The sequence below is a fragment of the Hyperolius riggenbachi genome, chromosome 11 (genome assembly GCF_040937935.1).
Source record: "Hyperolius riggenbachi isolate aHypRig1 chromosome 11, aHypRig1.pri, whole genome shotgun sequence".
NCBI classification, from domain to species: domain Eukaryota; kingdom Metazoa; phylum Chordata; class Amphibia; order Anura; family Hyperoliidae; genus Hyperolius; species Hyperolius riggenbachi.
The window spans coordinates 2727295-2753105 of record NC_090656.1 but is presented as its reverse complement, the minus strand read 5'-3'; the positions used below and the strand labels follow the sequence as shown (position 1 = coordinate 2753105).

The 25811-nt window shown below is 46.7% G+C and overlaps 1 protein-coding gene across 2 annotated transcripts in view; it reads left to right on the top strand.

The window, feature by feature from the left end:
* Window positions 1-23487, top strand: part of LOC137539063 (CCR4-NOT transcription complex subunit 1-like) — a 138217-nt gene extending 114730 nt beyond the window's left edge. For both annotated transcript variants that reach the window (XM_068261537.1, XM_068261538.1), the window contains 8 exons: window positions 1847-1964; window positions 2356-2457; window positions 5486-5659; window positions 7453-7602; window positions 7695-7875; window positions 7953-8085; window positions 17386-17520; window positions 23217-23487. In XM_068261537.1, the coding sequence (XP_068117638.1) occupies window positions 1847-1964; window positions 2356-2457; window positions 5486-5659; window positions 7453-7602; window positions 7695-7875; window positions 7953-8085; window positions 17386-17520; window positions 23217-23295 (1072 nt within the window). In that variant the 3' untranslated portion in view covers window positions 23296-23487. The remainder of the gene's footprint in view (window positions 1-1846; window positions 1965-2355; window positions 2458-5485; window positions 5660-7452; window positions 7603-7694; window positions 7876-7952; window positions 8086-17385; window positions 17521-23216) is intronic.
* Window positions 23488-25811: the final 2324 nt, after the last annotated feature.

Below are 25811 nucleotides of genomic sequence, written 5' to 3'. Positions count from 1 at the left end.
TAAGGAACTTTTTCGTCCTTGTAATTCTATCAAGGAGTTCCGTACAAACCCGGGGTCAGCAGTGGACATTTTAAATCGCAAAGTCTTGCAGGACATGCAGGCCCTTATTTACCCTGAGGTTGAAACCAACATCACCAGGGAAGAACAACAAGCTCTGGACTGGTTGAAAAACAACAATCAAATAGTATTGAAGAAGGCAGACAAGGGGGGGAACCTCGTTTCTTTTTTCTCTTGCTCCATATACAAAGTGGTGTACACATGAGACGTTCAACGAAAATCATACATGATTCCAAACATTTTTTACAAATAAATAACTGCAAAGTGGTGTGTGCATAATTATTCGGCCCCCTTTGATCTGTGTGCAGTCAGTTGCCCATAGACATTGCCTGATGAGTGCTAATGACTAAATAGAGTGCACCTGTGTGTAATCTAATGTCAGTACAAATACAGCTGCTCTGTGAGGGCCTCAGAGGTTGTCTAAGAGAATATTGGGAGCAACAACACCATGAAGTCCAAAGAACTCACCAGACAGGTCAGGGATAAAGTTATTGAGAAATTTAAAGCAGGCTTAGGCTGCAAAAAGATTTCCAAAGCCTTGAACATCCCACAGAGCACTGTTCAAGCGATCATTCAGAAATGGAAGGAGTATGGCACAACTGTAAACCTACCAAGACAAGGCCATCCACCTAAACTCACAGGCCAAACAAGGAGAACGCTGATCAGAAATGCAGTCAAGTGGCCCATGGTGACTCTGGACGAGCTGCAGAGATCTACAGCTCAGGTGGGAGACTCTGTCCGTAGGACAACTATTAGTCATGCACTGCACAAAGTTAGCCTTTATGGAAGAGTGGCAAGAAGAAAGGCATTGTTAACAGAAAGCATAAGAAGTCCCATTTGCAGTTTGCCACAAGACATGTGGGGGACACAGCAACCATGTGGAAGAAGGTGCTCTGGTCAGATGAGACCAAAATGGAACTTTTTGGCCAAAATGCAAAACGCTATGTGTGGTGGAAAACTAACACTGCACATCACTCTGAACACACCATCCCCACTGTCAAATATGGTGGTGGCAGCATCATGCTCGGGGGGTGCATCTCTTCAGCAGGGACAGGGAAGCTGGTCAGAGTTGATGGGAAGATGGATGGAGCCAAATACAGGGCAAACTTGGAAGAAAACCTCTTGGAGACTGCAGAAGACTTGAGACTGGGGTGGAGGTTCACCTTCCAGCAGGACAATGACCCTAAACATAAAGCCAGGGCAACAATGGAATGGTTTAAAACAAAACATATCTATGTGTTAGAATGGCCCAGTCAAAGTCCAGATCTAAATCGTATCGAGAATCTGTGGCAAGATCTGAAAACTGCTGTTCACGAACGCTGTCCATCTAATCTGACTGAGCTGGAGCAGTTTTGCAAAGAAGAATGGGCAAGGATTTCAGTCTCTAGATGTGCAAAGCTGGTAGAGACATACTCTAATGACTGGCAGCTGTATTTGCAGCAAAAGGTGGTTCTACAAAGTATTGACTCAGGGGGCTGAATAATTACGCACACCCCACTTTGCAGTTATTTATTTGTAAAAAATGTTTGGAATGATGTATGATTTTCGATCCACTTCTCACATGTACACTACTTTGTATTGGTCTTTCACGTGGAATTCCAATAAAATTGATGCATGTTTGTGGCAGTAATGTGACAAAATGTGGAAAACTTCAAGGGGACCAAATACTTTTGCAACCCACTGTACATCAAAATAACACACAGCCATTCATTTCTTTCTTTCTATATGCAGTGGTTCTTACTGTTTGTGCCTTTGTACTATTAGCTGTAATGCTGTTTTGTTTCTTTAGCGATGCTTTACACTTCCTCCGGCCGGCTGAAGCACCTGGGTTTGCACATTCGTGGCTGAACCTCGTATCCCAGCCAGTCTTCGTTGAACGAATGTTAGAGCACACGCCTCTACAAAAGGTGAATGATTAGTATCCAGGCGTACCTATGATTCAACCGCCAGGATATTTGGGTGCAGGGTAAAGCCGATATGCAGCTCACCCTGCTCTTGCACAAGTCCTGGCGGCGTTAATTACGATTCCCCCTCCAGGTCCACGTGGATGGTGGGGAAAGATGTAATTCGGCTTCCAGCTTTCGCTGGAGGACAAATTACAGCGTTTTTAGATTAATTTGTTCTCTGTCTTTTGACGCCACCCAAATTACTTACTGAGCCATGCCATAGCCATCATTCTTATTACAGCCTATGGTGGCGCTGGCTGCGCCCAAATCTTCTGCGCTGTTTACAGCGTTCGGTATCCAGGGGTAGATTCTGTAGAGCAACTGGTGATTATATCTGTTTGTGTCTTCACAGGGCTGGTCCATGTACGCACAGCTACTCATCGATCTCTTCACATACCTGGCCCCCTTTTTTCGAAGTCTGGAATTCACAAAACCTATGAAAGTTCTCTACAGTGTAAGCAGTCCTTGTATACCCTTTTTGATAGTTTTGTTTTTCCAAGGATGTCCCTGAAAGATGGTGAAAGATGAAGAGAATATTGCACAGATATCCTTTAACCTCCCTGGCGGTTAATTTTTTTTGCCAAATTGGCAAAAAAAACTTTTTTTTAAATTTTTTTTTTTTTGTTTCATGTAAAGCTACCAGAGTGGTAGCTACATGAAACACCACTAGAGGGCGCATGTGTCCCTCTAGTGCGATCGTCGCCGGCATCTATAGCAAACAGGGGAACGCGTATACAACGCGTTCCCCTGTTTGGCTTCTCCTGTCGCCATGGCGACGATCGGGATGACGTCATGGACGTCAGCCGACGTCCTGACGTCAGACACCTCCGATCCAGCCCATAGCGCTGCCCGGAACTCATTGGTCCGGGCAGCGCAGGGCTCTGGCGGGGGGGGGGGCCCTCTTTCGCCGCTGCGTGCGGCCGATCGCCGCAGAGCGGCGGCGATCAAGCTGTGCGCGCGGCTAGCAAAGTGCTGGCTGCGCGCACAGCAATTTACAGATTAAAAATCGCCCCACCAGGGGCTGAGATCTCCCCCTGCGCGGCATAGCCCGAGCTCAGCTCGGGCTTACCGCCAGGGAGGTTAAAAGAAGTTTCTGACAACCAGGGACGTTTTTAGGCATAGGCAAACCAGGCAGATACCTGGAATAGCTCTGTGGTGCCCTCTCCTTTTGGTGTCACCCAAGGTGGTGACACCAAAAGGAGAGGGCACCACAGAGCTATTCTTAGTGCATAGCCTTTTGGGACTCTCATATATAACTGCTGGTTGCATTAACCAGCTGAGCGGTCTGGACGAGCTCAGCTCGTCCAACACCGCCAGCGGCTGCCGCTCAGGCCCTGCTGGGCCGATTTTAATGAAATAAAAAGCAGCACACGCAGCCGGCACTTTGCCAGCCGCGTGTGCTGCCTGATCGCCGCCGCTCTGCGGCGATTCGCCGCGAGCAGCGGCGAAAGAGGGTCCCCCCAGCCGCCTGAGCCCAGCGTAGCCGGAACAAAAAGTTCCGGCCAGCGCTAAGGGCTGGATCGGAGGCGGCTGACGTCAGGACGTCGGCTGACGTCGATGACGTCACTCCGCTCGTCGCTATGGCGACGATATAAGCAAAACAAGGAAGGCCGCTCATTGCGGCCTTCCTTGTTTATTCTGGGCGCCGGAGGCGATCGGAAGATCGCCTCCGGAGCGCCCTCTAGTGGGCTTTCATGCAGCCAACTTTCAGTTGGCTGCATGAAATAGTTTTTTTTTTATTTAAAAAAAACCCTCCCGCAGCCACCCTGGCGATTTAATCAGAACGCCAGGGTGGTTAAAGTAAAGAATGGAAATCTTAACACCTAAATGGTTTCTGGTCATTAACATAGAGAAGTCTGAACAGCATAACAATGATATGGCAGGTACAATTACTGCTAATTAAGCAGTAATCTGTACTGACATGGTGCTGAACTGTGGTTTAAAGTGGTCTGAAACTCTGACATAACATTCAATAAAAATTTGTTTTTCCTACTTTTATTACTCATAGTTATCATATTTGCTTATGTGCAAAGTAATATTGTCTGTCTACAAGTTACAAGTTCCCAAAGTGTAGTTTATCTTGCATGAAAGCTGCCATTGCATTTTATTCCAGCTGCTTTTTAATATATATTAAAATCTTCTAGTGAGCTGTTCTGAACTGTGTGTGCTTCAAGCAGAGAGAGCTTCTCAGAGAGTGTTTTCAGTTGTTTACACACAAATGTAACAACATTGGAATGTAAACAGAGATACTGTTATCTCCAGTCTGGATGTGGATTTGAAGTTGAACAGCCTTTCCATGGCAGGACAAAGTGGTGTGTTTAACCATTTCAATGATGTTCTGCTACTTTTTTTTCCTGGGATAGTAGCTTTAAAGCTGTAAGGAATCCTTTAGAGCAAAGTAGAAATGCTGACTTTCAGACCACTGTAAGGCAGTATTCAGATGTTTTGAATTCAATATGCCAGATTCGAGCACCAGCATTACCTTGGGCATTTGTTTAGTTTGATGTGAGCTCTAACGTAATATTTAGCATACAGCGGGAGACATGGCAGCGCTTTCAAACAGAGGTTATACCTGAATGATCTATCTGCATGGATGTGCAGAGCTCCAGGAACTGGACAACATTACACACCTAGCACTCAAAACAGGTAGAGGAGGGTGTTAGCTTCGGTAAATAATGTGTGCACAGATTATTCCCTACTGAACGTCATTGCCGTGGGTAAGTCCAGTATGGAATAATCTGTGCACACATTATTTACTGAAGCTTGTTAGCCTCTGCCTGGGCCGAGGCAGAGGCGAGAGAGGCTCCAGCCTCAGGGCGCAGTGTAGGAGGGGGCACACAACTCATTCAGCTATCATTCCCCTATTGTGTTTGAAGCAGAGAGAAATAAGAGGATATAGATGGAAGTGACTGCAAGCCAGATAACTAGAGAGTAAGGTGTTGTGGCACCTCTTAGTCTAATAGCAATCAGTGTTGGAAGGATAGAGGGGCGCACTTTGGTGTCTCAGCCTTGGGGGCTGGAGGACCTTGTCCCGCCTCTGCACCCTCCTTTACCTGTTTTGAGTGCTAGGTGTGTAATTTGTCCAGTTCCTGGAGCTCTGCACATCCATGCAGATACATCATTTAGGTATAACTTCTGTTTGAAAGCGCTGCCATGTCTCCCGCTGTGCAAATTGAACGTAAGTATACTAGTGGCTAGCTGCATTCATTGCTTCAAATCTACATTCAAAATTTTTTATATTAGAATCGGTACATAATTTGCATCTATTTTGCATTCAAGGCATGTATTTAGCCCCAGTGGAGCTCTGCATTGCCTCTGTTGGTTTTCATTTCAGGTGCAGCCTTGAGCGCTGTCATTTGTCTGCCTGTTTGATGAAATGTTAATATTTAGCATAGTCTTCGGTTCTTAGTTACCTAGCTATAGTTGCCTCTGCCGTAGTAGGTCCTTCAGTTGAAGTGTGTGCGCTTCTTGTTGTTGTGCAGGGTACACTGCGTGCGCTGCGAGTTCTGTTTCGCAACTTCCCAGAGTTCCTGTGCGAGTACTACTACTCCTTCTGTGACGTCCTCCCGCACAACTGCATCCAGCTGAGGAACCTGATCCTGAGTGCTTTCCCTCACAACATGGTGCTCCCAGATCCCTGCGGCTCGGACATCAAGGTAAGGCGCTTCTGCTTCTGTGTTGTGACAGGTTTACTTCATGAAAGCTGCTCCATTGTGTAAGCCGGCGCTGTGCTTTGGATGGTGGTTGTGGTGCTGGGCTAACAAATAATTTCTGTTTCTGTTTTTCTGCTGGGCCTGTGAGTGACCTGTGACAGAGGTGAGTGACATTACACACTAGTTGTGAATGGTTTGAAGTAAAAAATGGCTATGGAATGCATGGATTACTAATGTGCCCTGATTATCGTACCTTACCACAATATAATCACAGCATTGGCATCATGATTTGCTTGAGACATGTTTCGTGAATGAAGCGTGGCTTCTTCAGGAGCCTGCCAGGGGTCAGTTATCAAAATACCGGTAGATTATGTGTGTAAGGTCCTTGTAAAAAGATACTGAGTAATCCATCTCCGTATAAGGATAGAATGCAACGGAACGCCTGGCCTAAGGATCTCTCATCTGAGAGGTTTGTGGTATAATGGGTGCAGGTGTGAAATCTGCAGAAGTTTTGTGATGCGGTCAAGCTTTTCATTTCAATGGTAGAAAAGGGGGTTAACACCAAAAGAGAAGATTTTCAAAGTAAATGCATATTGCACCTTCACACCAATGTTCTGTCAGAGTTTCACTTACCTGGGGCTTCTGCTAGCCCCCTGCAGCCATCCTCGCAGTCCTGGACGATCTTCCATTCCCCCGCCGAGGCTCACTTTCTTTCCCATAATGGAGGTCGACTTCTAAGTCGACCTCCATTGCGCCCTGGTCCTAGTACGCATATCCCAGTACGCATATCCCAGTACGCATTTCTGTAGCCAGGAGCTATGAGAAAATCTCTACTGCGCCTGCGCAGTATGCGTCTGGCTACAGGAGCGTGAATGTGCGCGGCCAGGGCGCGATGGAGATCCACTTAAAAGTTGATCTCCATTACGGTAAAGAAAGTAAGCCATGGGGGAGGGGGGGGGGGTAACGGAAGATCGGTCCAGGACTGCGAGGGCACAGGATGGCTGCAGGGGGCTGGCAGAAGCCCCAGGGAAGTGAAACTCTTTTTTTTTAAAACAGGTTTCAGTTCCGCTTCAGAGAATGATAAAACTCCATATTAACTGAAAAAAATAATAATCGTTGTCCAACCAGGAATTACTTATTTAGCTTACCTAACCTGTTGTTTTTAGTGCTCAATGTTACACTTAGGAGAAATGTAGTATGAAAAATAGAAAATAATATTTCTGCTGCTTTCCATCTTTACTGTTTCTCTGTGATGCCAAAAGTGACATCACTTCTGCCCTTTTCTTTTTTTCATCCCAGCTCAGTGTTCATTTTCCCTCCCTACTTTACTGTCCCTCCCACAGCGAACATCACCTAGGCAACAGGCTTATGCCTGGCACACACCATGCAAATTCCCGTGAGGTAAAAATCGAATATTTCTGACAGGTCCAATCTGATTTCTGATCATTTTTCTTATCGATTTTTCTATCACTTCTATTTAAAAAACGATTGGAAATCACAGACTACAGACCAGTGCGTCTGAAACGGAAGAAGTTTTTTTTTATAGGGCCTTGACCGTATTTTATTGAATTTACAGTACAGGTTGTGGTGAATTGCACAGTTTTCTAGAACAATGTTAGCATGACCCAGAAGTCAGAGGAGGGGTTTCAGCTTTGTGTGCAACCCATCAAAGGAATAACTGGGGCTGCTTTGAGGACTAGAAGAGTATAGCGGTCCCAATGAACCGTTCAGTGATTGTCTACTTGTGTTGTTAGATGGAGACAGAGCCATGTGTCTTATAAATTTCCCTCTTCCAGGTGGACATGCTGACCGACATGAAGACTTCTCCCAGAATCCTCACAAACTACACAAGAGTGATGCCACCAGAGTTGAAGGAAGACCTTGACTTCTATTTGATGATGCGCTCACCAGTCACCTTCTTGTTGGAAGTTAGCAATAGTGTACAGGTCAGTGTTGGTAACTTGGTGCCCTGGTGGTCATTTCTAAGGCCAATGATGTTTGGCTGTAGTATATTTATTTTTTGCTTGTTCCTTTGCAGACATCTAGTCAGCCCGGGGACTGGTACAATATCCCCCTGATGAACGCCGTAGTTCTTTATGTGGGTGTGCAGGCCATAGAGCACATCCATCAAAGTGGTGAAACAATCTCAATGGGCAGTGTCACCCATTCTTCTTACATGGACATCTTCCAGTACCTGGCCCGAGATCTGGACGCCCAAGGTGACTGACCACAATGCCTTTCACTTTGTCACGGCTGCCGGTGTCAACATGGCTGACGTGTGTTTTCTTCCACACAGGGCGTTATCTCCTCCTGCACGCCATCGCCAACCAGCTGCGCTACCCCAACAGCCACACCCACTACTTCAGCTGCGTCATGCTCTACCTCTTTGCTGAGACCAACACAGAGACCATCCGAGAGCACATTGCCAGGTGGGACGCTCTGTAGATCTGTACCTTGGGGAATGCTGTGTGTGTACGAGGTGGGAATCTATCGGATGTGTGTGTATGTACAGTGGAGGAAATAATTATTTGACCCCTCACTGATTTTGTAAGTTTGTCCAATGACAAAGAAATGAAAAGTCTCAGAACAGTATCATTTCAATGGTAGGTTTATTTTAACAGTGGCAGATCGAAAAAATAACCTTAAATAAAAGATAGCAACTGATTTGCATTTCATTGAGTGAAATAAGTTTTTGAACCCTCTAACAATAAAAGACTTAATACTTAGTGGAAAAACCCTTGTTTGCAAGCACAGAGGTCAAACGTTTCTTGTAATTGATGACCAAGTTTGCAAACATTTTAGGAGGAATGTTGGTCCACTCCTCTTTGCAGATCATCTCTAAATCCGTAAGGTTTCGAGGCTGTCTCTGTGCAACTCTGAGCTTGAGCTCCCTCCATAGGTTTTCTATTGGATTAAGGTCCGGAGACTGACTAGGCCACTCCATGACCTTAATGTGCTTCTTCTTGAGCCACTCCTTTGTTGCCTTTGCTGTATGTTTTGGGTCATTGTCGTGCTGGAACACCCATCCACGACCCATTTTCAGTTTCCTGGCAGAGGGAAGGCGATTGTCGTTCAGGATTTCACGATACATGGCTCCATCCATTTTCCCTTTAATGCGATTAAGTTGTCCTGTGCCCTTAGCAGAAAAACACCCCCAAAGCAAAATGTTTCCACCCCCATGCTTGACGGTGGGGACGGTGTTTTGGGGGTCATAGGCAGCATTTTTCTTCCTCCAAACACAGCGAGTTGAGTTAATGCCAAAGAGCTCTATTTTGGTCTCATCAGACCACAGCACCTTCTCCCAGTCACTCACAGAATCATTCAGGTGTTCATTGGCAAACTTCAGACGGGCCTGCACATGTGCCTTCTTGAGCAGGGGGACCTTGCGAGCCCTGCAGGATTTTAATCCATTGCGGTGTAATGTGTTTCCAATGGTTTTCTTGGTGACTGTGGTCCCTGCTAATTTGAGGTCATTCACTAACTCCTCCCGTGTAGTTCTAGGATGCTTTTTCACCTTTCTCAGAACCATTGACAACCCACGAGGTGAGATCTTGCGTGGAGCCCCAGAGCGAGGTCGATTGATGGTCATTTTGTGCTCCTTCCATTTTCGAACAATTGCACCAACAGTTGTCACCTTCTCTCCCAGCTTCTTGCTAATGGTTTTGTAGCCCATTCCAGCCTTGTGCAGGTCTACAATTTTGTCTCTGACATCCTTGGACAGCTCTTTGGTCTTTCCCATGTTGGAGAGTTTGGAGTCTGCTTGATTGATTGATTCTGTGGACAGGTGTCTTTTATACAGGTGACTAGTAAGACTAGACAGTTAAGACAGGTGTCCTTAATGAGGTTGACTAATTGAGTAGAAGTGTCTAACCACTCTGTGGGAGCCAGAACTCTTAATGGTTGGTAGGGGTTCAAAAACTTATTTCACTCAATGAAATGCAAATCAGTTGCTATCTTTTATTTAAAGAGACTCCGTAACAAAAATTGCATCCTGTTTTTTATCATCCTACAAGTTCCAAAAGCTATTCTAATGTGTTCTAGCTTACTGCAGCACTTTCTACTATAACAGTCTCTGTAATAAATCAATGTATCTTTCCCCTGTCAGACTTGTCAGCCTGTGTCTGGAAGGCTGCCAAGTTCTTCAGTGTTGTGGTTCTGCTATGAACTCCCCCTTCCAGGCCCCTCTCTGCACACTGCCTGTGTATTATTTAGATTAGAGCAGTTTCTCTCTTATCTTTTACAAGCTGGATAAATCGTCCTCTGAGCTGGCTGGGCTTTCACATACTGAGGAATTACAGACAAGGGCAAAGCTGTTTGCAGGAAGAAAAGAGCAGCCTGAAACTTCAGTGCATGAGAGCAGAAGGGGGAAGGAAACACACAAATGATCTCTTGAGATTCAAAAGGAAGGCTGTATACAGCCTGCTTGTGTATGGATGTATTTTCTATGTGTGGACATACTGTACATTAACCTACTTCCTGTTTTGGTGGCCATTTTGTTTGTTTATAAACAAACTTTTTAAAACTGTTTTTAACCACTTTTAATGCGGCGAGGAGCGGCGAAATTGTGACAGAGGGTAATAGGAGATGTCCCCTAACGCATTGGTATGTTTACTTTTGTGCGATTTTAACAATACAGATTCTCTTTAAGGTTATTTTTTCGATTTTCCTTTTGATGTGCTATCTGCCACTGTTAAAATAAACCTACCATTGAAATGATACTGTTCTGAGACTTTTCATTTCTTTGTCATTGGACAAACTTACAAAATCAGTGAGGGGTCAAATAATTATTTCCTCCACTGTATGCAATACAATAACATTTGTAAAGCGCTTTTCTCCCATAGGACTCAAAGGGCATAGTTGTGTCTCAGATCAGTACAGGGTTACAGGCTGGGTTGTGTTACAGAGGAAATAGGTGTTCATAAATGCCAGACTAAAGAGGGGGCTTTTCAGTCTGGACTTAAACACTTCCAGGGATGGAGCTGTCCTGACTGGGTGTGGCAGGGAATTCCAAAGTGTAGGGGCAGCATGACAGAAGGCTCTGTCTCCAAAAGTATGGAGGTGGACTCTGGAGATGACCAAGGTATTACATCCTTTTGATCTAACATTATGGGGGGGGGGAGGGTGTTATGCGGTTGCAACAAGTCCTTCAGGTATCCAGGGCCCAGATTGGACAAGAATTTGAATGTCAATAAGCCAATCTTAAACAGAATTCTCCATTTTATCGGTTGCCAGTGGAGTGAGCACAGGGTTGCTGTGATGTGGCAATTGTGGGGTTGGCTAGTTAGCAGCCTTGCATCGGCATTCTATACTAATTGCAGGCGGTGCCGGCCTTTGTTTGTGCTGCGATCACTCGAAGACACCTTGACTGATTTCAACGAAACTTGGTATACAGATCCCTAACTACCTGAGACATGTTCTGGGGGTCTCCCCCCTCCCCCCCCCCTCACACACACACACACACACACACACACACACACACACGTGGTGGGAACCACAAACAGCCATTCAGATTTTACCCATTCACATAAATGTTAAAAAACTGCAATTCTCACAGTAATAAAGCCAAATTTGGAAAACTTGCTCACTTGGTGACTGAGGTTAAAAACTCCGGGAAAGTGGGTGGAGCATAAAACAGCCAATCAAATTACATCATTTTGCATGGGAAAATGTAAACTGCAGCTATTCCTCCACTGTTAGTGGCAGGGTTCCCAAACTTGGCATACTTGGTCACTGGGTGACTGGGATTAATATTCAGAAAACTGAGTGGAGCCTACAACAGCCAATTATAATTCACCTACTGGGTTTAAATTGGAATATTGCAATTGCTGCCCTTGTTTCACTGTTAATGCCAGAGACATTGGGTGACTGGGGTTCAAATTCCAAAAAGGGGCCAGAGCCACAAACAGCGGATCAGATTTCTTTGATTTAAGTCATCCTTACACTGTTAGTGTGTAATGATCCGCTCAGCTGCCTGCGCAGGCAGGCAGTTTTTTGACCACTGTTCAGGTCTGCATTCTGCAGGTCTCTGGAAGAGAGACCTTTTGTCAGTTTTGCAGCTTGCTGCTGAGGAATTTGCATACGTTTGTCTTGCAAATTTCCTAGCCACATCCTCTGGAGGTTTGTACTATAAATACCATATGATATCACAAACCTTCCCGGGTCATAAGGGTTAGTCCTGTGAAACACTCCTGGAGTGTCAGCCTTGCTCATTGTTTAAAAATTAGCTTAGAGTAATTCCTGGGACTGCACTAGGCAGATTCCCTAGTGCAGTTAGGATTGCATATCTGTTTTGTTTGTCTGTTGCGATTGTTCTGTCCCAGCGGTGGTCGACAGGAAGTCGTTCTGATCTTTGTTCTTGGAGTATAGCTGGAGCAGCGGTTGCTACCAGCTATCTCATCTAATCTGTCTTGCCTGGATCGCACTCGCCTTGCGCTAGTGCTGTGGATCCGTCTGATCTCCATCTCTCTTGCTGTACTTGGATCGCACTTGCTCTGGCGGAAAGAGCAGTGGATCCAGCTCGCTCTGTTTCTATACTTGGATCGCACTCGCTCTGGCGGAAAGAGCAGTGGATCGTATCTCTCACTTATTCCTGTTTTCGTGTATCTGTCTTGTCTGCTACGAACGCTTGCTGGAGGCTCGGTGAGGTAACCGTTAAGCAAGCGTTCGCGTCCTCTGTTTCATGTTTGTCTGTCGGTGGTTAGTTAGGCGTGTTTGTCTCTGTTGTGCTTAACACGCGGAGACCGCGCATAAACGCGTGCATTGTTGCGAATGAGTGCGGTGTTCGCGTTTAGTTAGCGTTTGTTATTTTCCTTATCTTCTCATTGTATGATTTGCTGTGCCTTTGCTACTCTCGTGCTCTGCCTTGCTGTAGCCTTGTGTCACCTCTGGCAATCGCCTCTCTCGCGATTGCGTTCCTACTTCATATCTGCTGTTGTGTATGCACCGTCGCGGGTTGGCGACTAGTTTGGTGCACACACATACAATCTGTCCCTTTGCTCAATCTCATTCTCAATCGCTTCTCAGGCGATTGCGTTCTCACTCGGTTTCCTTTGTTGTGTGTCTGCCGTCGCAGGTGGGCGGCTAGATTGGTGGACATACATCCATTCCTCATCTGTGCTTATTCGGTCTTGTGTCGCTGTTAGCAACCGCCATCTTCGGCGATTGCCTTCTCACTTTATCTTCCTGGTTGTGTGTTCATCGTCGCAGGGTGGCGACTAGATTGGTGAACACACATACCCTCTGTCGCTTTGATCTCTCTCTTTCAGGGCTATCTTGCCCTGTGTTCCTTCCCTTCGTGCAATTCCTGTCTTGCGTCTGTGGCAGGGCAGAGGAGCTGTTCCTCTGCACTCCACAGCTCCACCTGCCGACAGGAATTTCCCTCTACAGGTGCATTGCACCTTTTGCTGGGTTCCCTTAAATTATACGCTTGTGGAGTTTTTTTCCGCAGTGTCAGCGCACGTCTTGTGCGCTGATCACGAAGAGAATTCCACAATCGTTACATAGTGGCAGGGTTCTCAAACTTGGCACTGTTGGTCAATGGGTGACTTGAGATTAATATTCAGAATTGGGTGGAGAATAAAATGGCCTATCAAAATGTACCTATTGGTTTTCAAGGGGAATGTTTAAATTGCTGCCATTCTTACACTCTTAATGGCACAAGCCTCAAACCTGGTACAACTGGTCATTGGGTGATTGGGGGTTCAAATTCTGAAAAGGGGCGGACATACAAACAGCCATTCATTTGCACAATAAATTGCTTCTGTTCTCACATTATTGATGCCAAGGACTCCAAAGCTCACAAACGTGGTCATTGAGTGACTGTGTGTCAAGATTACGAAAGGTGGACGGAGCCAACAACAACAAAATGGGAAAATATAAACTACAGCCATTCTTACATTGCTAATGGCAGGGTTCTCAAACTTTGCACAGTTGCTCAATGGGTGACTGGGATTAACATTCAGGAAAATGGGTGGAGCATGCAACAGCCAATCAAAATTCATCTATTAGTTTTCAAGGGGAATATTTCAATTGCTGCTATTCTTACACTGCTAATGGCAGAGGCCTCAAACCTGCTACAGTTGGTCACTGGGTGACTGCAGATCAAATTCAGACAAAAGGGTGGAGCCACAAACAGCAAATCGATTTGTTTGCTTGATTTCAATGGGAAAATTTAAACTGCTTCCTTTTCGCATTATTGATGCCAAGGACCCCAAATCTTACAAACTCGGTCATTGAGTTGGTCAAGATTAGAAAAAGTAGTCGGACCCAACAACAAATACATAACCAGGCAATGCTTGGTCTTCAGCTAGTGCCTTATATGATGGTAAAGCCAAGAGACTAATATTCACGATATGACAGGATGTGATATGTGCAAAATATATGAATAACCAGGCTGTTTATCTTTTGTTATTTTGCTGCCTGAAAGAGTTAATTTTCAGGCATGCAAGTGATAGCTTCTCTACCTTGTCGGGAATATAGTAAACATCACTGATAAGCAAATTACAGCCATAACAGTTTTCCTGGCAAAATACAACTTCTAAGGGCAGGGGAGAGATAGTTGAGGTATTTTAACTCTGGGATACTTAATACACTGCCACTGAGCAGAGACAATAAAACATTAAATTACATAGTAAATGTTTAAATTGATCTAAAAAAGGGCCATTTTTAGGAGTAGGAGGATAAACACAGTGGTTTATCTCATCAGCTTATCCCCCCCCCCCAACAACCCCCCCCCCCCAATCATTACTGTAATTAATAGCAGAGATGCCGCCGTGTGGGCAAGCACACCTAGATTAGGATTGAGATATATACTGTTACCTGTTATGATCTCTGGCTTTCCTGACCACTCTCCTGCTTACTGATTCGGTACCTTTGCCTATCTGATTACCTGTTGCCAACCTTGCCTGTACCCGGATACCGAATCAGTCTTCCGTCTCTGCACTTTATCTGTATGTGTGTTGCTGACCTGGCTTGTCTGACCTTTCTGTCTTTCACTCATTCCTTGGGTGATCAGCCTTACTGTACTGTCCCTGACACTTGCACCAGGTGTTCATTAGCTGCAAGGGTCACCTGCTCCTCAGAAAGACCATCTTGCAGCTCAGTGCGTGGTCTCTACCCCTCAGGAGTCCACTGGCTGCAGTACAGTCTGATTCCCAGTCCATCAGGGAATCCTTGGCTGCAGCACAGTCTGATTCCCTGCCTCTCAGGGAATCCTTGGCTGCAGCCCAATCACATCTCTCACTTCACCAGTTACCACTCTTGCAGCCCAGTCAGTGGTCCCTGCCCCTCAGGTGTCCACTGGCTGCAGTACCATCTGATTTCCTGCTCATCAGGGAATCCTCGGCTGCAGTTCTATTATACCTCTCATTCACTCAGTTCTCTCTCCTGCAGCCCAGCCAGTAATCTCTGCTCTTCAGGTGTCCAGTGACTGCAGTACTATCCAAGGTTCCCTGCTCCTCAGGGAATTCTCGGCTGCAGTACAGTCTGTATCTCCTCCACATAAGGAGATCATCTTCTGCACAGTCGGTGGCAACCTGCCCCTCAGGGGTCCACTGGCTGCAGTGCAGTCTGATTCCCTGCTCTTCAGGGAATCCTTGGCTGCAGTAGTGTCTGTATCTCCCGCTCCTCGGGAAATAACTCCTCTGATTACTGTTGCACCAAACACAATACCACATTGGGTGTCCTGTGTCTAGCTATACTAGTATTATTGGTGATTCTGCAGATCACCATATAATCAGGTATAGCATCTGTATTATTGGTGATACTGCAGATCGGCAATAATCAGAAAATCTCTGTGTTGCTGACACCAATCGTTACAATTACCCAATCATATAAGCGATCATTCTGATGGGGGGCCTAGTAGGAAATTTATAACTAAATTGTTCTATAGGTCGGCTGTCACAGGATGTCTGGCGTTCTCCCACCTGACTGCTAGACACGCCCACATCTTACTGTCACGCCTCCCTGGGCGGCACCTCGATGCCCATTGGCCACACTGCCGTAGCCCATACCGCCTTTCCTTAGTGTAGGACTACTTCCTTTTATGTCAGCTTGCTCATGTGCAGAAAGAATCCTCTCATTGACGTGTTCTGGGCACGGCTCGGAACCCATGCAGTGTGTACGCAATGGTGCACAGCCAGGGTGGCGCTTCCAGCTGAGAGGCTTCCACTGCCTGGGCCATTGAATATTAAAAGTAACCAGAATGGGGAACAGGAGGGACCATGGAGACAACAGGCAGCTGTAAGGGTTTGTCCACACTAAGGGAGTTTTTGCCTTTATTTTAAGCGCCGGCGATTTTCAAAATCGCCCTAAAAGCACTTGTGCGATGATTCCCTATGACAGAGTTCACATCTGAGCTGTTCGATTACGATCCGATCCGCTCAGCAAAGCGCTGCATGTGCCATTTCGGGGGCGATTTGCCTCAATGGCAGGTATAGGGAAACCACTTGAAAACACGCTTTGTATAGTGATTTCCCCAGAGCTTTTAAGAATAAATACATTGTAATTATTCTTTTCCGGGTGAAAGAGTTCACTTCCTAACTTGCGTCAGGAAGTGAAGAAACAAACCGTTCTGTAAAATCGCTTAGAAAAGCGCTTAACAAAAAATCGTAGCATGGAGGTAAGCGCCAGGAATTGCAAAAAAAACCCACAAAATCGCAAAACGCTGGCCTCAGCTATTTTGATTTTAGAGGTGTACAAAGCCTAAGGCCAGAAACCCACTAGGAGCGATTTCTAATTGCTACTGATTGGAAAAAGCTCTTGCCACCCATAGCATTACATTAGCTAGAGCTTTCCAATCACAAATCGCTCAGAAAATCGCTCCTAGTGGGTTTCTGGCCTAAGTGCATTGCACTGTATGAGCACGAGGGATGGTCGGTGAGATGATTGAGGCAGGGAGCACACTAGGCAGAAATGCGAGGAAAAAACGCACATAATTCAAGTAAATGGTCCACATGTGTGTCTGCGTCCTGCAATGTACGTTTTTAAAAACGCTGCGCTTGCTGCATATTTTTCCAAAATGCCCATAATGAAAGTCAGCGGTGACGCAGACGTATTGCGTTTTAGACTAAGTGATGATGTGTTTCCACTTCCTGTTGACTTCCCAGTGATTTGCATAAAACGCATAAAAAATGCATTTGCGATTTATATATGCCAACACATTAAAATGCACACAAAACACAAGAAAAAACGCATTTGCGGAACAAATGCATATGCAGCTACCTTTCCTGTGCGCCAAGTGCAACCCCAGCCTGAGGATTATGCAAATTTTCCAGCCTGAGGATTATGCTAATTTTGTATGCAAATTTATGCAACTTGAAAATGGGCCAATCAAATTTGACCTCAGCAGGGTTTGATTGGTTCATGTTCAAGATGCATATATTTGCATACAAAATTTACATAATTCTGCACCAACTCAAAGTTATTTGCATCTTATTGACCAGGGTTGTTGCAGGATTGAATGAAAAGAGTTGCATTTAATAGTGGGCTATTGGATTTCAGGCTGGACATTCTGAAACCTAGATGGTAGGAACACACTAGGCAGGATCGTTTTCCACAGCACATGATAGTAGAAAAACGCATATGCGGTTCTGCCTGGTGTGGAACGCTGATACCCCCGGATGCTTTGCCACCTCTGGTATTGGACTTCCGTGTGAAGCAGACGGTAGGTGTGTCTGTGGAATGTTTTCCTGCTATATTACTAAATAAAGCTTTTTTTTTTTTTTTTGCAGGGTTCTGGTGGAGCGATTGGTTGTGAATAAGCCACACCCCTGGGGAGTCATGGTCACCTTCACTGAGCTGGTTAGGAACCCGGCCTTCAACTTATGGAAGCACAACTTTGTGCACTGCAGCCCAGAGAGTGAGAAGTGAGTATTCTTCCAGGAGAAGGCGTGTGCAATCACTGCTGGAGGGAGGTGTGGCATGTGTCCGTCTGCTCCGCCTCCTACACAAGGGTGTCAAATGGTGGTTTCAATGCATAGACGTTCTCTCTTTTTCCATCTATGCCGGGCAGTTTTTAGGCATAGGCAAACCAGACTATGGCCTTATGTAATTATTATACAAATCTGTGAGTTTTATTACTATCGTGAAAAAGTAGGCAGTTGAAATCTGACAGAACCAACAGGTTTTGGGCCAGACCATCTCCTCATGGGGGATTCTCAGGGTTTTCTTTTGTTTTCAACAGCATTTTATGAACAGCAGTTTAACTGCCAAAATAGTAAGATACCAGCCGGCCTCCCTAATCACTTGCACACTATTTTTTGCAACTGCTGTTCAGGAAATGCTGTTGAAAACAAAGAAAATTCTGAGAATTTCAAATTAGGAGAGAAGTAGATAAGCTGGCACTAGGAACTGGCTGCAGACTGTTATTGACCCCGCAGCGTGTTCTGTTATTGACCCCGCAGCGGGTTCTGTTATTGACCCCGCAGCGGGTTCTGTTATTGACCCCGCAGCGTGTTCTGTTATTGACCCCGCAGCGGGTTCTGTTATTGACCCCGCAGCGTGCAAACAACATGTAGATTCCACATTTTGCAGTAGGAGAAGAAAGTTCCGTGCACCATAGCAGTAAACTTGCAAATATATTCCAGTGGATCACATACACACAGCAGGGACATAGGGGGTAGCAAATGGTCCCCTCTATGTCCCAGTTCTGTCAGATTTTAACTGCCTCCTTTTTCGCAATAGTGGTCCTTTAACCCTCTTTTCCACAAACTGTTGATAGGCAGTGAAATGCCTCTCAGACTCTCACAACTGCACACTGCTGCCTGGTAACTGCACACTGCTGCCTGGTAACTGCTTGTCGCTGCATGATAACTGCACACAACTGCCTGGTAACTGCTGCCTGGTAACGGCTCACTGCAGCCTGGAAACTGCTTGCTGAGCACCCAGGTCAACAGTCAGTGGAAAAGAGGCCTAAGGCCTCTTTTCCATGGACAGTTGAATTGTGTGCTCAACAAGCAGTTACCAGGCTGCAGGGAGCAGTTACCAGGCTGCAGGGAGCAGTTACCAGGCTGCAGGGAGCAGTTACCAGGCTGCAGGGAGCAGTTACCAGGCTGCAGCGAGCAGTTGCCAAGCAGCAGCGAGCAGTTATCAGGCAGCAGCGAGCAGTTATCAGGCAGCAGCGAGCAGTTATCAGGCAGCAGTGAGCAGTTGCCAGGCAGCAGTGAGCAGTTGCCAGGCAGCAGTGAGCAGTTGCCAGGCAGCAGTGAGCAGTTGCCAGGCAGCAGTGAGCAGTTGCTAGGCAGCAGTGAGCAGTTAACTGGCAACAGTGAGCAGTTAACGGGCAACAGTGAGCAGTTATCGGGCAGCAGTGAGCAGTTATCGGGGAGTAGTGAGCAGTTATTGGGGAGCAGTTACCAGGCAGCAGTGAGCAGTTTCCAGGGAGTAGTAAGCAGTTACCAGGCAGCAGTGAGCAGTTACCAGGGAGTAGTAAGCAGTTAGGCCTCCTTTCCACAAACTGTTGAGCTGTGTGCTCAGCAAGCAGTTACCAGGCAGAAGTAAGCAGTTATCATGCAGCAACAAGCAGTTACCAGGCTACAGTGATCAGTTATCAGGCAGCAGTGAGCAGTTATTGGGGAGTAGTGAGCAGTCATTGGGGGAGCAGTGAGCAGTTTCCAGGCAGCAGCAAGCAGTTTCTAGGCGGTAGTGAGCAGTTACCAGGCTGCAGTGAGCAGTTACCAGGATGCAGTGAGCAGTTCCCAGGCAGCGTTAAACAGTTCCCAGGCAGCGTTGAGCAGTTCCCAGGCAGCGTTGAGCAGTTCCCAGGCAGCAGTGAGCAGTGAGCAGTTCCCAGGCAGCAGTGAGCAGTTCCCAGGCAGCGTTGAGCAGTTTCCAGGCAGCGTTGAGCAGTTTCCAGGCAGCGTTGAGCAGTTTCCAGGCAGCGTTGAGCAGTTCCCAGGCAGCGTTGAGCAGTTCCCAGGCAGCGTTGAGCAGTTCCCAGGCAGCAGTGAGCAGGCAGCAGTGAGCAGTTCCCAGGCAGCAGTGAGCAGTTCCCAGGCAGCAGTGAGCAGTTCCCAGGCAGCAGTGAGCAGTTCCCAGGCAGCAGTGACAGGCAGCAGTGAGCAGTTCCCAGGCAGCAGTGAGCAGTTCCCAGGCAGCAGTGAGCAGTTACCAGGCAGCAGTGAGCAGTTACCAGGCAGCAGTGAGCAGTTACCAGGCAGCAGTGAGCAGTTACCAGGCTGCAGTGAGCAGTTTCCAGGCAGCGTTGAGCAGTTTCCAGGCAGAGTTGAGCAGTTTCCAGGCAGCGTTGAGCAGTTCCCAGGCAGCGTTGAGCAGTTCCCAGGCAGCGTTGAGCAGTTCCCAGGCAGCGTTGAGCAGTTAACTGGCAGCAGTGAGCAGTTAACTGGCAGCAGTGAGCAGTTAACTGGCAGCAGCGAGCAGTTAACTGGCAGCAGCGAGCAGTTATCTGGCAGCAGTGAGCAGTTATCTGGCAGCAGCGAGCAGTTATCTGGCAGCAGCGAGCAGTTATTGGGGAGCAGTTACCGGGCAGCAGCGAGCAGTTACCAGGCAGCAGCGAGCAGTTATCTGGCAGCAGCGAGCAGTTCCCAGGCAGCAGTGAGCAGTTAACTGGCAGAAGTAAGCAGTTATCATGCAGCAGCAAGCAGTTCCCAGGCTGCAGTGAGCAGTTCCCAGGCTGCAGTGAGCAGTTTCCAGGCAGCGTTGAGCAGTTTCCAGGCAGCGTTGAGCAGTTCCCAGGCAGCGTTGAGCAGTTCCCAGGCAGCGTTGAGCAGTTCCCAGGCAGCGTTGAGCAGTTCCCAGGCAGCGTTGAGCAGTTCCCAGGCAGCGTTGAGCAGTTCCCAGGCAGCGTTGAGCAGTTCCCAGGCTGCAGTGAGCAGTTCCCAGGCTGCAGTGAGCAGTTCCCAGGCTGCAGTGAGCAGTTTCCAGGCAGCAGTGAGCAGTTTCCAGGCAGCAGTGAGCAGTTTCCAGGCAGCAGTGAGCAGTTTCCAGGCAGCAGTGAGCAGTTTCCAGGCAGCAGTGAGCAGTTTCCAGGCAGCAGTGAGCAGTTTCCAGGCAGCAGTGAGCAGTTTCCAGGCAGCAGTGAGCAGTTTCCAGGCAGCAGTGAGCAGTTTCCAGGCAGCAGTGAGCAGTTTCCAGGCAGCAGTGAGCAGTTTCCAGGCAGCAGTGAGCAGTTTCCAGGCAGCAGTGAGCAGTTTCCAGGCAGCAGTGAGCAGTTTCCAGGCAGCAGTGAGCAGTTTCCAGGCAGCAGTGAGCAGTTTCCAGGCAGCAGTGAGCAGTTTCCAGGCAGCAGTGAGCAGTTAACTGGCAGAAGTAAGCAGTTATCATGCAGCAGCAAGCAGTTACCAGGCTGCAGTGAGCAGTTCCCAGGCTGCAGTGAGCAGTTCCCAGGCAGCGTTGAGCAGTTTCCAGGCAGCGTTGAGCAGTTTCCAGGCAGCGTTGAGCAGTTTCCAGGCAGCAGTGAGCAGTTTCCAGGCAGCAGTGAGCAGTTTCCAGGCAGCAGTGAGCAGTTTCCAGGCAGCAGTGAGCAGTTTCCAGGCAGCAGCGAGCAGTTATCTGGCAGCAGCGAGCAGTTATCTGGCAGCAGCGAGCAGTTACCAGGGAGCAGTAAGCAGTTATTGGGGAGCAGTGAGCAGTTATCTGGTGTGAACAAGCCCTCATAACTCATGGAGGGGGTAAAATCGGTCAGTGATTGGCCAATCATAATTGAAAGTGTGTACCAGGCTTTATTTTCTGTCTGCTTGACGTGGAACGTTCAGTAGTGTTTGCTGATTCCGGGAGCGATGTGAGGTCCTGCTTTTCTTTTATTATTGATGCAGGTGGGACTTAAGCCTGGTACAAACTCTCAATTATGATTGGTCGCTCATACTACATGGAGGTGGTAACATTGGTCAGTGATTGGCCAATCATAATTGAAAGTGTGTACCAGGCTTGAAGGGCTGGAACCCACTAGAAGGATTTTTTTTCGAGCGTTTAGGGAGCGTGAAAAATCACTTGCGATTTCCCTAAACGCTCTGCTAATGTAAATGGATGGTGCAGATTCCACAGAAGCGATTGCGATTAGCAAAATTGCAAAAGCAGGACATGCAGCATTTTGTTAGCGTTTCTGCAATGTAAAGTATACAATCACTGGCGTAATCGCTCATCAAAACTTGCACGGAGCGATTTTGCTAGCGTTTTGAAGGTACCACACACTGTAATAAAATTAATTGAAAGGACCAATCAGACTTTAAACCGCTAATCGCTACACAACCGCTGGCAAATTGATTACACTTTCTAAAATCGCTCCCTAAAACGCTCATACAAAACGCTAGCGATTGCGATAGCGCTTGGTAGTGGGTTCCAGGCCTAAGTGTGTGAACACACATCCAATTTTGATTGGCAAGTTTTTCCACTTCCATGTAATATGAGAGCTTACCTGCACAATCTGTTCATAGAATTCAAAATCTGAGTCCTCATGCTACATGGAGGTGGTACGATTGTCCATTCATTGGCCAATGACGGATGTGTGTACACACCTTCAATTTTGATTGTCCAATCACTGACCAATTTTACCATCTCTGTGTAGTATGAGGGCTTACCTACACAATATGCTCATAGTATTCAAAATCTGGAATCTGTTCACCCTTATATTACATGGAGCTGGTAAGATTGGTCAGTGATTGGCCAATTATAATTGAAAGTGTGTACTTAGCATTACAGGGGGTGCCTCAGTGGCATACCGATGAAACTGCCGCCAGGAGATTTGGGTGCAGAGTAAAGCCGTTAAAGACTTATGGTACGTACACACTTGTGATAACGATTGTTTACAAGGAACAATAGTTACCAGATGAACAATATTGGAATGCAACGATGGGATGCAGCAATCATCATACACATATTAACAATCGTCGCAGAAAAGAACGATAAGAGGGAAATGTTACACATATATATATATATATATATATATATATATATGTATAAAAAAAAACAACACACACACAAACATGGGGTTACAATAGATACAAATATATGATAGTGAACTTGAAAACAAAGTTTATTTGAAATTTGTAATTTAACAATCGTTATGGGCTGCACTACACAGGAAGTACTGAAGCTGGGCAGAATCCAACGCAGGCGCACTGGCCCTTGTAACGATTGTTCTCTGCAGATAACTGTACACACTATAGTTTTGTAACGATACGATACGATCCGTCCTGTTGGATTTTCTCATCGTGCCGATATCGTTCGTTCGTCGTTGTACTTAATGATTGTTTGGTAAAGTTCTTTACCCGATTGTCGGCAGACCGATCATTAAGCTGCTGTTTCAAACGACCATAGCCCCCACTGTGTACGTACCATTACCCGGCTCCTGCACAAGTTCCGGTGGCGTTAATTACTATTCCCCCTCCAGGCCGCCATGGATAGTGGGGGAAAGATGTAATTTGGCTTCCAGTTATTGCTGGCAGCCAAATTACAGTGTTTTTAGACTAATTTGTGCTCGTCTTTTGACGGCGCCCAAATCAGTCCCCGAGCTGCTATATCCGTAATTCCTATTACAGCCTATGGGGGCGCTGGCTGTGCCCGGATCTCCAGCGCTTGCCTCATTGACTGGTTCTCTTTTTTCCAGGTTGTTCCTTACTGCGGCACAGAACTGTATAGGGAAGGAGCAGGCCCAGAAGTTACTGGAATGCACCTGGGTCTTTTAGTGCTTGGTTTGACCTCATGGACTGACAGTAATCATGAACTCCATGGATCCAGCGTTGTGAAGAGTTCTGGGCTATGAAAACGTTGTTCCCACCGGTGGCCAGATATCATCGGACATCTTCCCTGTTCAGAGAGACTAATGCGAACATCTGGACATGCTGGTTAATGTTTTGCCAAACTTCGGTGAATGTATAAAACTGTTTTTTTTTCTTGATTTCTTGTGAGGTTCTGTTGGAATTTAGGAACTTGTGGAGGTGAGACCGGTAACGGCTGCGGCATTTCAGGCAGCCGGTCTCACCAGCATTTCTGCTCTTCTGTTTTTTGGGGGTTGTTTTTACAAGCCACTAATATTTTATAAGGTTGCAGCACCCTGTACACCGATTGCTGCATTGTGCTCAACATTTCCGGACACTTCATTTGTTAAACTTACATGAGTTTTATGGGTGCCCATACATTGCTCAACTCCTGTCGGTCTGATCGACCATATCATAATTTTATGTTAGAATCGGAGCCACAACATGACTGTCCGATCGATCTTTTGACCATTTTTCACCAGAGGGGGATTGATCAGGAAAATCTCGGCCCTGTGGCTCGAGTGGATGTGCGGCGGTAACCGTGTTTAAATCAGAACTGAAGAATCACCCAAAAAAACAAACGTTTTACTTACCTGGGGCTTCTGCAGCCGACCTGTGCCCACGAAGTTCTCCTCCGTTCCCCCGCCGCAGTTCCCTTTCACTTCATGCAGTGGGTGTCCACTGCACCTGGGCAGCCCTGACTGCGAGCGTCCTCGTTCACACTCCTGTCGCTGGGGGCATACTGCGCAGGCGGGGTAGAGATTTTCCCGTATTGTGCCTGCGCAGGGCGCTCCTGGCCACGGCAATGCGTACGAGTGGCCAGGGATGCACAGGTGCAGTGGACTTCGTCTTTGAAGTCGGATTCCACTGAGTGAAGTGAGCCAGGGCGGTGGATTGGAGGAACGCTCAGTGACGGCGCGGGCGCAGGACGGCTGGCAGAAGCAGCAGGTAAGTGACAGTGACCCGGGGCGTGGGACCAGAGGATCGCTCAGTGACAGCGCCGGCGCAGGATGGCTGCAGGGGGCTGGCAGAAGCAGCAGGTAAGTGAAACTTTTTTTCTCTTCAGTTCCGCTTTAATTTCTTGATGACCAATAGACCTCCGGCCAGTGTCCCCCGACCCCCTCACACTCGAATCCTGGCCTCCAACAATGTCTGGTGTCATTACAAGTGCCAGTACCCCGTGACACAGGTGCTTGTGGTGACTCTGGACCCCTGGAGGAGGGATTCATGCTGGTGGGCAGGTGAGCTTTCACCACTGCGCACGGACACATGCATACACACACACACATACGTATATACATATACACATATTGTACATATAAACATACACACAGATATACAATACACCTAAACATGCTTACTGCAAGATTCAAAGAATAGGGACATATGACCCCATGCATGGCACTTCAAGCATCGGGCAGTCTTCAGTCAGGTCCCAGAGACCACCGTTCTTCATCCAAGCCAGAAGAACCTGCTATCAAGATGTCGGCAAGAAGAAGGTAACGCTCTCAAAGACTCTAATTACCACAAAGAAAGAAACGTATGCGGGGAATACAGGAGTTTTTTTCGGCAGGTTTACTGGCGGATCAATTTTATGATTGTTTTTCCAATTGATTTCTATTCACCTCTATAAGAAAATAAGCAGAGAAACAAAATCAGATCAGACGTGTCGGAAATGATCTATCAAGCCATCTATCTGCCGAAAAAAAATTGTGGTGTATTCCCAACAATGGGCTCTATTCATTAAATTTTTGTGGTAAAAAAAATCTTGGAGGGAAAACACTGCATCGGTGTTTTAGACTTTTGTGTGCTAATTCATATAAATGTTTAAACTGGTGATAATAGGTCGGGGAATTCCTGCACTAAACTGGCGGTGCTGCTGAGTTGATACATTTTCTCTGGGCAGAGACAGTTACTATAAAGGAGGAAGCCCCAACTTCCCTTTAGATGTACATGTTGTGCTATACTGCCTCTCCTTGCCCTGAATCTGTCTATAAAGGTGCGTACACACATGCGACTATAGTCGTTTGTAACGATCGTTCCCCGATCTTTACCAACGACGATCGTTACAAAATACGAACCACCGACTATTAAGTCTAACGACGAACGAGCCAAATCGCTACAAAAGAAAGTTCTGGCTCGGCGGATTTTAACCAACGACGATCGTTTGCAAAAGTAGTACATCGTTGGAAACGATCGTTTGTACCAGGCTGGACATGCGCATTTCACTTTTTCTCCAGGGAACTTTACAATTTTATGCGCAGGCGCATTAAGTGCTTTTACGTGGTGTAACGTTCGTTCTAACGATGTGATCGTTACACACTTTTTAGAACTAACTTTACTCCGGTCGTTCTTTCGTCAATTAAAAGATCGTTCGTCGTTAACAACGAACGATCGTTGTCGCATGTGTGTACGTAGCATTAGTCTTTCTAAACAATCTATTT